Here is a 13422-nt window from a genome sequence, read left to right as displayed (position 1 = left end):
TGTCTTTCATGCAGGAATGTCTCAGATCTGTGCTGCTCATCTTCATTTCTCTCAGTTCCCTCAGTAATTGTGACTTGACAAACACTGAGTAGCACCAAGTCAGGCAGAGAGAAAAACAACTCGGTTGTACCTTCAGAAGGTCATTCATCTCACTAAGCTGTGCTCCAAGGTCACTGGCCATAATGGCTCTCATTATAATTAGGACAAATTCTTAATTCTTCATACTTCCGACATTCTGAATCCATTACAGACACTCTGCAACCTTTGACTATGACTCGCTTGCCTGAGTTGAGGAAGGCACTGCAGGAGGTGTTCCATCAGTGGATGAGACGAGCCCCCTCTTATTGGTACATGTCTTCATTCCCATATTATGCTCAAGATAGAGAGGCAGGAGGGAGGAGAAAGCCAAGGACATGGGGAGCAGAAAAGAAAAGTTGCAAAAGGGATCTGGATGTTCAAACTCATTTTCAAAGTGTCTACAGGCTCACGTTCCTCCCAGATTTCAGGGTCTGGCGATAAGTCTCCAGGGACCCAGAACAATGCCATCATTGGAGAAGTCTCTAACTCCTTCCTGACCATAGATCCTGAACTGAGTTTTCTGTTTTTCTCTTCCATCCTTCCTTTCTTTTCTTTGTCCTTTTTTTTTTTTTTTTTTTAACATTCTTCTAGATGCAAATCTAGGCAAGACATCATTCACTTTGGAATGAGTTAAGATGAGACAGGAAAGAGATTATCCAAAAGAGGAAAGATTATAAGAACGAACATCTGCAAAGATTCTCCCCTGGAACTAACTTCCTCTCTCTCACACACACACTCTTTTTCTCTCCTCTCAGTGTTTCCTTCTGTAATATAATATTTACTCTGTTTTGTAATTCTAGTGCAGTGTGTTCTATTGTTAGCCCTTGTTTAATTTATCTGAGTCTAGCTCTCATCTCAGGTTCTGAAAAGAAATCCCTCTAGCTCTTTCAACCCATTGTCCAAACATTTTAAAAATGAAAAGTAGGTTGACTTTAAAGTCTTGCTTTTGCTTCACTCTAGGGATTTTTTGTTGTTGTTGTTCTGAGAATAAATCACCATCTTCATCTTGACTAGCTAAATCAGTGGTTCTCCCCCCCCCGGGCCCCGGGGACATTTGGTAATGTCTAGAGACATTTTGGGTTGTCATAACTTCGAGGACCAGAGTGCTATTGGCACCTAGTGGGTAGAGATCATAGATACTGCTAAACATCCCAAAACACACAGGACAGCCAAATAATACACAACAAAGAATAATTCAGACAAAAATATCAATTGTGCCAATTGGGAAACCACAGGACAATGGGAGTACAAGAGCAAACTCATAACTACCTCCCTTTTCCCACTTATTTTTAAGCAACTGGGATAAAAATAACCAAAGCCGGACCTTCTCTTTAAGTAACTGAAAGTGAGCAGAGGTGGCAATTGAAGTTTTTCACCAATCATCCAAGGGGGAGGAGGGAAGATAGACTTGGCACCAGGTAAATCATTCCTGAATGAGAATAAAGCCCCCTCCACCATTATTCTTTTCTGATTTAAGCATAAAAGGCACGTGATTATGCAATGATTACAGTCCACTCTGGATGGTGGAAGTCCTCATTCTCCACTCACTGACTCCCGAAGGTCAGGGTAGACTTCTCAGCATCCTTCTGGTTCATCCCACCAATCGGAGGCCCTGGAGTTCATCCTAGAGGCCACGCCCACCTCTCCTGAAGAGGCCACGAGGATGCTATGTGCGGAGGACACCTCATCTTTTCCTAAATCATTTTGCACATAAAAACTTTTAATGCCATCTGATTTTTTTTTTTCTTTCTCCTTAGCAAGAAGCACATGGCTACAGACTCTGTTCTTGCAGTGGAAAAGAACTTCACAATAGAGGCAAAAACAAATCGTAGCCACATACAGTGTCATATTTCACAGAAAACTGTGTACGTTTGTTCCCCATATAGGACATACTTCAAAGTAACAAAATAATTCTATCAACTGTCATGTTCCTTCTTCCTGTTAGAAGTAGATGTATTTTTTTCCCCGTCATGGTACATAAATATCAGAGAAAAGTAGTCTTTGAAATATTTATGTCCAGGGACTTCTTGGTTGGTGATCATCTGGGATGTGTTTAGGTTTGTGTTCAATGTATCAGCTGCTTCAGTTTTCATTTTCCCTCCATCCGCGTGCATTCTTCCCAAATTTATATACCAGTCTTCGTCCATCCACACGTTCCAGAATTTCTCTTTTGTAGTAATATCTGTAACAAGAGGCATTGCATAAGGTGGCTGGTCTGATTAAGACAGCCGGGGGAATGACTGGTCACACGGCCTTATCACGTTTGGAGACGTGAAACCCCTCACCTCATGGCTCGGCTGAGTTTTTCGTAGGTCATGCTGCTGTTGTTTTTCTTTTTCCCCCATAGCTGGGCCACAGCCTCTGATTTCAAGAACCTGAAGATGCCCTCAGACCGGTCTTCCCACTTGATTAACCCTGGATTCTTGTCTGGGTTCAGGAGGATGTCGCGGATGAATTCCCATAAGTGAGTCCCTCGCGGATCTGAGGTGAAGGAGAAAAAGGAGTTTGTTTATTCATGGCTGAAGTCACTGCAAAGAAGGGCTAGAGGAAGCCTAGAGTTGAAATATCTTACAAGTCAGAGATACTTGATTCCATGCTACCCACCTGTGACGCCAAATCACAGAATCCCCACTGGGTATTTAAGAATGAGCTAGCACAGTTTTTTAATTTTACAAATCAGAAAGCTGAAGCATGGAGAATTCAACTGACTTGACCGAGGTCACACAGCTAACGAGTGGCAAAGCCAAGACAAAAGAATAGGTCTTACATAGAGAAAAGATTTGTGTTTGCCAAGGAGGCACGGGTTGGGAGAGGGGGCGGAGTGGGAGGTCGGGGTTAGTAGATGTAAGCTATTATATGGAATGGATAAACAACAAGGTTCTACTGTATAGCACAGGGAACTATATTCAATATCCTGTGATAAACAATAATAAAAAATATTTTAAAAAAAGAACGTATATATATGTATAACTGAATCACTTTGCCGTACAGCAGAAATGAACACAACATTGTAAATCAACTGTACTTCAATAAAAAGAAATGTTTTAAAAATAGGTTTTAGATCTCCTAGGCTAGGAGGTGTATCTCTAAATATGGTTCACAGATTGCTGGGCATTCATTTCAACTTGTTACTTCCCAGGAGAGCAACGCTCAACCACTTTTATTCAGAACCTCTTTTGTTTAGAACCTCAATCAGGCTGCCACCCAGCAACTGTGTGTCAGCCAAATGCGCACCGGTAGGGTCTTAGAATTCTAACTCCTAGAATATATTGGTGCGGGGTCTCACAGGGGTGGAGGGGGCCCATTTGAAAATGAAACAGCAACTGTAATGAAATTAGCAACCAAATTCAATTCTACCCTCACTGGATTTGTGACACACAACTCCCTCCCACACCCAATTTGAAGGGCTGTGTTCATTCAGTTCTGTGGGATGACCTGGAGTAGCAGATAGAAGATAGGAGTCCAACTCCTTACAATTTCCAGGTTACACCACCTTGATTTCCTTCTGTGTCCTCCCCCCCACCACCTCCACGTCTCTGATATTTCATACACTTTCATAAGGTTTTATTATCGGGGGAAATACAACTCCCCAAAGGCACTGTTGAATCTTAAGAATAAACAGCATTTCTTGGAACAATAACTCCACAAAAGTAAGAAGTCAACATTCAGCCAAAGAAAAAAAGAATACACCCTCAGCTGTTTCTTCCCATCTCTCTCCTCTTCCCACCCTTTTTTCTGGAGAAAGGGAAATTGCTCACCCCATGCCTGCAAGAAGTGCTTGTTCACTGATGTCTCAGTTTTAGCACAAAGAGAACAGAATGAGGAGGAAATATCCACTGGGGCTCCACTTTGAGAAACGACTGCAGAAGGGGTTACTTAGCCAGCAAGTGATGCCTCTCTTTTCACACCCTACCCAGTCTGAGGTGAAGAAATGCAGGCAGAAGGCAGAGGCAGTATTTGTCTAAAAACTGGTGGCCTCCAGTTATTCTCCACTCAAGGGGAAGGGCCAGGAGGCATCTGAAAGCCAGCCAACTTACTGTGCTTTTTGGTGTGGGACTTTGTTGGTTGGTCTTGCTGCTTTTTCATATCAGGCGACTCTGCTAAAGAGAAAAATGAGAACTGCTTCATTTCCCTATTTCCTACAATTATCATCTTCATTCATTCATCCACTCATTTCACCAGTATTTATTGAGCACCTACTACATGCCTAGCACTGTTCAGGTAGGTGGTCGTGTCCAAAACAAAACAGAGGTAATAAGTGCTCTGGAGAAAAAATTTCAGGGTAAGAAATAGGGGTAGAAGTGTGGAGATGGGAATAATTTTGCCATTAAATATAAGGTGGTCACAGAAGACGTCTCTGATAAGGGGACCAGAAAGGTGTGAGGGGACAGTCATACAGAGAGCTTGTGGAAGAGCTTTCCATGCCTGGGAATAGCAAAGGCCCTGAGGTCAGTGTGCATAGAATAGAAGGAAGTCAGTGTGGCTGTGAACAAGGGGCAGAGGGGAGCAGGTGAGGTTCAGATCACTAAGGCCTTGTAGGACTTTTTGAGGATTTTAGCTCTTATTCTGTGAGAGGTGGGAAACCATTGAAGGATTTATTTTTTATTTATTTATTTTTGGCTGCGTTGGTCTTCTTTGCTGCCCGCAGGCTTTTTCTAGTTGAGGCGAGCAGGGGCTACTCTTCGTTGCAGTGCATGGGCTTCTCATTACAGTGGCTTCTTGTTGCAGAGCACGGACTCCAGATGTGTGGGCTTCAGCAGCTGTGGCACGCGGGCTTAGTAGTTGTGGCTCACGGCCTCTAGAGTGCAGGCTCAGTAGTTGTGGTGCCGGGCTTAGTTGCTCCACGGCACGTGGAATCTTCCCGGACCAGGGATCGAACCCGTGTCCCCTGCATTGGCAGGTGGATTCTTAACCACTGCACCACCAGGGAAGGCCCCACTGAAGGAGTTAGGTCATTGAAAAGTTTTAGGCTTTTATATATATATTATAACACAAAAATGTAAACATTTATAACAAAGAAAGATGACTTGTAAGCCAGAGGAGTGCCTTTTTTGGCATGCAAAGTTACCTTTTAATCAGCCTGACAAAGGGGCCATTGACTGGCCTGAGCTCAGTACAGAGGGCCACAGTGGACTATGGAAACACAGATTAGTTTAACAAATGACTCATTATGGTAACCCTTGAGATTATCAACAAAGAGGAGATGACAGAGGCAAATCTGTGAAATAAAACTTGTTAAAGAGAAAACTAAATGATCTAGCAGTGTGTGTGGGGGGGGGTGTGGGTGTGTGGGTGTGTGGTTGTGTCAGTGGGCACTTCAAATGTCAGGACGACTAAAGCAGATCTTACCAAAAAAAATTCTCACAATCAAAAATCTGCCAACTTGAATCCGGGGCAGCCCCTAAATGGTAGCCAATCCTGAAAAGAAATTGGACCAGTGTATTGCATCCCTTCTGTGTACATTACATCAGGGCTCCCTAACTTAAGGTTTGCTGACCCATGTGTGGACTTCAAGGGCATTTCAGACTGCCTGAAACCGCAGGCAAAGGAAGAGGGTCCACAGCTTTCAAGATTGTCAGTAGTGATCCATTATTCAATAAGGTTTGAATACCATTAGCTCCTAAGGAAAATGGTTAAGAAGACTAGCTCCTGTTTCTTGACCACTTACTATGTACCAGGCACTGTGGTCAGCACTTTGCATGAATCACCTGTTTTGATTCACACAATCACCCTATGAAGAAGGCGATAGCAGGATCCAGAGGTTTCGCTCATAACCACCATTCTATGCCATTTCCAAAGATGGCGCCACATAAGAGATTTCATAAACGTCTTCCCTGCCAAGAATCAGGTTCAGTTCTGCAACCCACTAGTTAGTGGGGAAAAGTCTTTCCAATTTGATGATTCTCCATTTCCCCGCGTGCATGGATGCATTCACCTATCTGATCCCCCAGATTGTCACAACTCAGAGCTCCCAGCAGTTTGAAAGTCGTGGTGGGGTAGATGAGAGAGTTTTAATAAGATCTGGTTACAAGAGAAACCTCTTTTTCTGGTTAAATGTGCCACCATCCTCCCCCACCCCGCCGCCCCTCCCCCTCAACACTGTCAGCAGGAGGGTTTGCACCCGACTTGGATTTCTCTGAAACCTGAAGGAACAAATTCGCAGGAAATGCAAGGAGACTCCACTCTCCCTCCCTGTAGGTTTCAGGGTGAGGTTGCGACATCCCATCAGGATGTGACAATATTGCGACAGGTTGGCACCCACAGCGGTTTCCAAGTGATACATCATTCTGACAGGGCCACGTTGTTCTGCAGACAAAGAGTGGCATTTACCCAGCAGGCCACAAGCAAAGCTCATTTTCAAATGGCATCCAGGAGGGATGCAGGGCCATTATTTCAGAGCCAGCATTGAACTCAGAAAAACCCAAGTGTAGGTGTCTCTCAGCTTTTTGGCCTCAATCATTGTTCACGGGTTGCAAACTCATGTAATGCAAGAATCAGTTACTTCGGGGAGTTAAGGTACCTTTATGAATAAAATGGAAACCTTGGCCCCTCTCCCCAGAAAAAGGCACATATGTGTACACTCGTGAAATTCTGCAACAATTTCAGGAGCGTGTGGGTCACTTAGGAGTCCATGGACTCCAGATTAAGAACCCCCAGAGCAGCTACACCACGAGGAAATGTTCTCTTTGAGATGTCAGCCATTTACCCAAGCTAGATTTCCATCCAGCTTAAGAAAGACCTCCCGCGAAAAAAATCCCCCCAATAAAAATGTGTGCATCGTCGTAGGCAAGAATATGCAGCCAAGGGCAAAAGAAACTTGAATTTCTTCCAGCCTCTTCTTCCAGTCCCCAGGGCATGCGGGACAAGCTGTGGAATCACCCACCTGCCTCAGCACTAAAATCTTTCGATCTGAAACCTCACCTTAATACGATGGCCTTGCCCCCTGTATCTTCCCCTGGCCCCCAAATAAAAACCAAAACCTTTGAAGTTAGCCGCGTGGTTAAGTGATTCATCCTTATAAAATAATGGCTTGCTCTGGGGGAACTGTCCAGATTGGCCTTCTCCTGCTCCACTCCCAGGCACCTCAGGCCAAGGTCCAGTCCAGACGGGGCAGCACCAAGACACGAGTTTATGATGAGTTCCAGAGCATGACTTCATCTAAGCTGCTTCACAAGAAGCAAAGATTAGAAGCATTTGCATATTATTCAGCTGTGAGCCATTTCTTTACGGGATATACAAATTTCAGTGTTATAATAGACCATGCCACCCTCGCTCTAGGCTCAGCGAGTCGGTAAACAAACACATCAATCCCGAATTAGCGTCATTGGCTCGAGGACTATCGGGCAGATCCGGAACACTGGCAGCGGCCATTTTATGAAATGAGCAGATGACAGAGACATCAAAACAGAGCCTGCTTCCCCACCTGTGTTTATCAGCGAGGGCGTCAGTTGACATGTGGCCTCGCCTCAGCGCGGCTTGTGACTTGCACTAAAACACATAAAGATACTTAACTGCACTCCATTTCATGGGAGCTGGAACTCCAAAGACTCGGACAAATGACAAGGGTCTTTGGCGGGGGGGGGGGGGGGGGCGGTTCTGGTCCCGTCCAGTAGAGACGAAACTATTCTGAAAGGAATTGATCCTTACAAGGCTGTAATTAACTATCCTACCTGGAAGGCTGTTACCCCAAAGAATTCACCAACCCAGACACTGAAATGATTCTTTAAGTGATCATTCTGATCGGGGTCCTGGATGGCTTATCTCATTTTCCAGCCTGTGTTACAATTTCGGGATAGGAATCTGGAGTAAGGTGATCAAGAATCAAGGGAGGTGCAGGAGAGCAGATTTGTAAAGCCCATTTGAAGAAGGACTATTCAAAAGTAGAATAGTTGAACTCAGGAGACAGTGAGTTAGTTCCCTGTTACTACAAATATGAAAGCCGACATTGGTCCCTGTTGATTGGGAGATTCCAGCAGGTTAAGTCAGGATGCGGGAGAGAGCAGTGTGGCCTGGCTGGGAGGGCAGCAGAGTTGTTGATTACGGCTTTTCCTCTCCCAGGTGCCTAGAGACCTAACCATCCCTGCGGCTCAGGAAGTGGTTGGTTCAACTTTATTCTTCCTTGGAATCTCCTGCCCTAAGCCAAAGACCCAGGACATGGGAGGTGACACCTCAGGAGGTGTGTCAGGAAGTCAGAGGGCGACCGTGGTGCTTTCTGCAGCTCTGAAAACCTTGGTCTTGACTGGGTGGCAACGATTGCCACAGAAATTTTACCCTGACTGGCTCAGTTCCCCCAGCATGGCAAATCCACTGCAGAAGCTTTCCAGTGTTTGATCTAGTTCCCTAATTTCAGCAAATACTTAGAGTGACACATAAGGCGATGGGCCTCTGTGTGGAGGGGGAGGTCGAGAAATGAACTGGCCTCCATTCTTAACCTCAATTCCAGAAGCATTTACCCTGGCTCCCAGCCCTGTCTCATTCAAAGGGCTTGACCCGAACAAAACCTCAAACCAAAAGCTTTCATTTTTTCAGTTCTCAAAAGCACACTCAACAAAATGAAAAAAAAAGGAAGGAGGAAGGGTTGTTGTTTGATTCTTCCTTTCACAGACACTGTTTTAAATCCCAGTTCTGAAGTTGCCCCAAATTCAATTCCAGGAAAAGACAGATTCACTTGTGACGGGTCTAAGCTCCATTTCACAGAGCCAAACAGATTCACAAATTCGCACCGAGATCAAGGGACTACACGAAACCCTCTCTTCACCTCCCCCATGCACTCATTCCTACCAGTGGACCTATTTGTAAGTGGACAAGGAGAAATAATCTGAAATACAATCTGAAAGCTCCTCTCCCAGACTCCCAGCAGACCAACCCTCCCGCTCAGTGTAACCTTGATTGAGAGTCATGGGTAGACCCCAGATGTATCCAATCCTAACCAAACACAACTCATATGAACATAATTCATAATGTGCAGGTGGTCTGACTAATTAGAGAGTCCTGATGAGCCAACAAGGTCAGACTTTAAAACTGACCTGTGATTCCCAGGGTTCCAGAAGTTTTCAGCTACTGCCCCTCCACCCAGAGACCATCATCCCAGGTTCACTGACCTCTGAATTCCACTGTTGGACATTCATTCTCTAAAGCCAAAGACAGCTTGTTGAAAATTAAATAGAGCCTTCTCCCCCATAAATATACCCACGTATGAATAATTTCATTGGATAATTTCACAAAAGCAAGTTTTTACTGAAAAGAGAGTTTCTGTTGTCACAGAGAGTGACTTGGTTTCACAGGAGCAAAACACATTTCCTAGAGGCATCCTTGCTGGTCATTTTCAATGTACAAATATGGGCCCGAAAGCAGATTCTTTATAAACTTTTCCTAGCCTTTTAATGGGAAAGACTCCAGCAAACTTGGAAATGCAGGGCATTGGTAATTCTCATTAACTCGCAGTAAGCACTTGCAGGAGGCGCACTCAGCCTCGGATGTCAGGACAACTTACCAATGGGAAGGTGACCGCTGGTTGTCATGGAGATCTGGGCCCGGCAGAAAGTTTTGCTGTCCAACAACTCTGTGGCAATGAAAACATAAAGGACATTAAGAGTCCCCTCCTTACAACATAAATTTTGGGCTGTTAGAAAACCAGAATAAGAATGTAAAAGGGTCTTAAGCGTTGGGGAGTTAGTTACCTACTGTGCTACCATAGTTGGTGTCATATAAATAGTTTTCTTCTTTCCAGGTGTTCATGATGGAAGGGTCTACAAAGGACAGAAAATGGGAATGTCAGCAATCACCTTCCCCAGGTGAGGAGTTTGCCTTTTCTTACTCACTGTTCATCACAGAGGTGTGGGACAAGGGGCTGGTTCTCAGAGAGAAGAGATAAGATTCTGCTTCAGCCACATGTTACCTTATCATAATGTTACCCCAGTTTTCTTCCAGGGCCCTAGGGGAGGTGGACTTTGTTACGGCCCCATCCAGGTGTTCTACACCTGTTGCATTTTGAGGGAAGTGAGAGAAGTTGCAACAGTGGGATCCTGTCCTAGACCAATGCTTTCCTGAGGATATTCCCAGTCTGCACTTGGTGGGGGGGGGGGGTGTCCAGGAGCCTGGCATTGTCTTACATTCTACTATATTGTCACCAGAATATTTTTAGACTAGTAAAAAAAATGGTAGGGACAAAATAATTTCATGATTAATGAGCATCTTTTCCTAGTAACGTCTTCCTGGGAGAATTAATGATGTTTCTTTAAGAAAAAGTCTGCTCAGTCTTATCACAGAGTCTTTATTGCTAAAATCCAGAGAGAAACTCTCCTCAAGTTGGGTGACAGCCCCCTCCCTCCAGGATTTCTCCAATATGCTTAAGGGGTGACATAAAATTTTCAAAACAGAACTAAGGAGAAGGAGATGAGAGTGTTACCAAATCAAATAAACAGGTTTTAAGAGTAGGGCCTCATTGCTTCATCTAGGAAAAGTTCTCTCTCTCTCTCTCTTCAGTGTGCTGGGTAAGCACGTCTCCTGACTCTTCAGATTTCAGACTCCAAGGAAACTCCCCTCCACCTACCCTAAACGAAGCCCAACTCCCACACACCCCTCACCTCTGGGCTGATCTCCAACAGAAGCTTCTTTCCTGGCTGGCCAAGAGCTGTGAGATCTGGCAGGAGCTGTCACCTCATCCCCACCAGGAGCTTCCTGCTCTCCCCTCGTCACAGACAGAGGCTGCCCTCGGCTCCCTCCTGCCCAGCATCTGAATTTCAGGGCCGGGGTGGTAAGCCACTGGCCGAGTTTCATTTTGTTTTTGTAGCATAAATGGTATAAAAACCTGACTCACTGGCTAAGTCCTCCTGTTTACGACATAGGGATTTAGCTGGTATTTGAACTAATAGCTACGTGTTTGGGCACCCCAAGCCTGATCACTTAGGGGTTACACCCTCTGTCCTTGTTGGGTCACCTTGTATACCTGTTGTTGTCTCTGAAAACAAACTGAACCAAAAAGGTTTGGGGGTGTTGGCCCCTGTATGAGCCTCCTTTCCCCTCCTCCCAGGGTGGAGCTTCCTCCCCACCCTTTGGCTCAGCTTTTCTGAACTGGCAACATGAGAATGTCTGGATGGTCAAGGAGGAATTGTCAAGTACTTGGGACCTCTCCAGTACCAGCCTGGCTCCTCCGCTGGGGCTATCTGTCCAGTCAACAGTGGGGATTCGGGGTCAGGGGGCACCATCCTCTAGGCCAAGTCCTGTGCCTGCCTCTAGGGCAGTCACGTCCATAAAGCCTAGACCATCTGGGTGACTCAACCCTGGTCTCTGGGGGGAAGGGCAGGGCTAGGAGTACCTAATTCACATGTTTAGCAGCCGCTGTTTTTTCTTTAATAATGGTAGACCAGCCCCCTTATAAAAGAGTAAATAACTGCGTGGGGCCAATTTCTGCCCCTACTGACTCACAAATCACCGCAGGTCTAATACAGTCCTTGGTGACCGGCACGCAACCTGCAGGGAGGCCTGAGGCAAACTCCGTGGTTGGCCCATGTGGCCCACATTCTCACTGATGTGGACATGCGGAGTGACCTTGGAGCAGTGGCAGCTCCTATGGGCTTGGGGGGACTTGCAGAGCTCTCCCTAGACTAAGAGGTCATAGGCCAAAGGTCACTATACAAAGACCTCTGATTGGTACAAGGCTCTAGGGCACAACTTCTCGAGGCAGTTACTGTCCCCTGCAAGTTCCCAGGGGAGACAGAAAGTCCCCAGGGGAGACAGAAAGTCCCCAGGGGAGAGATTTTGGGGCAGAGGAAGGAGGGATGATTAGGCAGATGAAGGAGAACAAAAATGAATGTAGCTACTCTGGGCCTGCAGACCCTACTCAGAGCTCAGAATAGTGGCTTTTGTCTAAAAGCAGACTTAAGGCAGGAGCCAGTTCCACAGCTGCCTTTGGACATCCCTACAGAAACTCCAAGGTCCCCAGAAACTATAGTAACTACACCAAGTCCGAATCTTCCTCCTCCTTGTGAAACACACTCCCTCCAGGGGAGGAGGGGGAGAGGAGACACTGACCCTTCCTCTTCTCTCCCCTGGCTTCTCCTAACTTGGCCAAGTCCAATCCCCTGACTCTTTGTGGTGACAAGAAAGCCCACTTAGACTCTACATTTTCTGGGCTCCTGGATCAGAGCCTGGATGTTCCCTTGACCAACCATGGGAAGCAGAGAAGTGTGGGCAGAATTAGGCTCACCATCAATCTTAGAAATCAGAGAAGGTCGGCAGTCACTGGTCCCAAGGACGAGGGATGAGGCTCATGGCTGCCGGGCCCATTGGAGACAGCCAGGGAAGAGACATCCCTGGGTTTCCTGCCAAAGTACTGGCTCCGTCCCGCTCTCACACTCTCCCTCACACTCCCTCTCAGTTGTCCTCCGCAGGCCTTTGCCTACCAAGTTGGCTCCCTTCATCTGCCACGACTCACCAGCTTGTTCGGTCTTGACGATGACATTGTGTGTGGACTGGAACAGGTCACTGCTGCACTGGCCTGTGAAGGACAGATTGGGAAACTCAGAGCGGGCCCACGTGTAGCTAAAATGTGCTGCTTGACCAAGGACGAAGCTGGCTTCATGGAAGAGTTTCTGACAGTCCCACAGCATGGTCACCCTTCTTTGCTTCTGGGAGGGGGCTTCCCTCTCTGGATCTATAATCTCAAGCCTGGGGCCCTTGGCCCAGAAAATCAGTAGCTAGGGCACCAACCTCAGATGGAATTATTTGGCCTTGTATAGAGAAGGCATCCAGTATGAAGGAAATAAAACTTTAGAAGTTGAAAGACCAGTTTTTCCACTAATAGCTGCAAGGTACTTCACCTTTCTTCATCTTGGTTTCCTCAACTGTATATTTCGGAGATTAAACTAGCTAAAGTCATTAGATTTCCTCTAAGGTGCTTTCGCATACTAAGATTTGATACGAAGTGCAAAGGAAACACAAGGAAAATCACCTTAATTCTTCTTTGATCTTAAATTTAATCAAACCCCTTTTGATTAGATCTAATCTATGAGCTATATCTGGATAAGTGCAGTGATTCTTCCCTTATTTATGCCTGGCAACTTTTCTCCAGATGTATCATATATAAAAGCACATATATACATGTGAATTCGTTTCATATGTTTTTCCTGCCCATCCAGATTATAAATATCTCAGGAGCAGAGGTCATGCTTTAATGTCTCTGACCTTCAGTTTTCCCAGATGAAAACTGCCCCTGTCAAATGGGTGCAATATTTATTTTCTCATAAGGTCACCAAATGAATCAATTCACTTAGAGCCCTTGTATAAGTAAATACTCAATAAATGGAAGTTAGAGGAATGTCTACAAAAAGGCAAACAACGAAA

General features: G+C 45.6%; 1 protein-coding gene across 4 annotated transcripts in view; it reads right to left on the bottom strand.

Moving 5' to 3' along the window:
* Positions 1-616: 616 nt before the first annotated feature.
* EHF (ETS homologous factor) overlaps positions 617-13422 on the bottom strand; it is a 40349-nt gene continuing 27543 nt past the window's right edge. For 3 of the 4 annotated variants that reach the window (XM_029208942.1, XM_029208938.1, XM_029208939.1), the window contains exons 4-9: positions 12515-12577; positions 9759-9827; positions 9572-9640; positions 4116-4178; positions 2364-2559; positions 617-2260 (exon numbers count right to left, since the gene is read on the bottom strand). In XM_029208942.1, coding sequence (XP_029064775.1) covers positions 2161-2260; positions 2364-2559; positions 4116-4178; positions 9572-9640; positions 9759-9827; positions 12515-12577 — 560 coding nt within the window. In that variant the 3' untranslated portion in view covers positions 617-2160. The remainder of the gene's footprint in view (positions 2261-2363; positions 2560-4115; positions 4179-9571; positions 9641-9758; positions 9828-12514; positions 12578-13422) is intronic. The other variant, XM_029208940.1, reaches the window with a different exon arrangement.

Source organism: Monodon monoceros, unplaced genomic scaffold, assembly GCF_005190385.1.
Source record: "Monodon monoceros isolate NGI ecotype Baffin Bay Population unplaced genomic scaffold, NGI_Narwhal_1 Super_Scaffold_7, whole genome shotgun sequence".
Classification (NCBI taxonomy): Eukaryota; Metazoa; Chordata; class Mammalia; order Artiodactyla; family Monodontidae; genus Monodon; species Monodon monoceros.
Note: the sequence above shows the minus strand (reverse complement) of the source record. Positions and strands in the feature narration are given on the sequence as shown.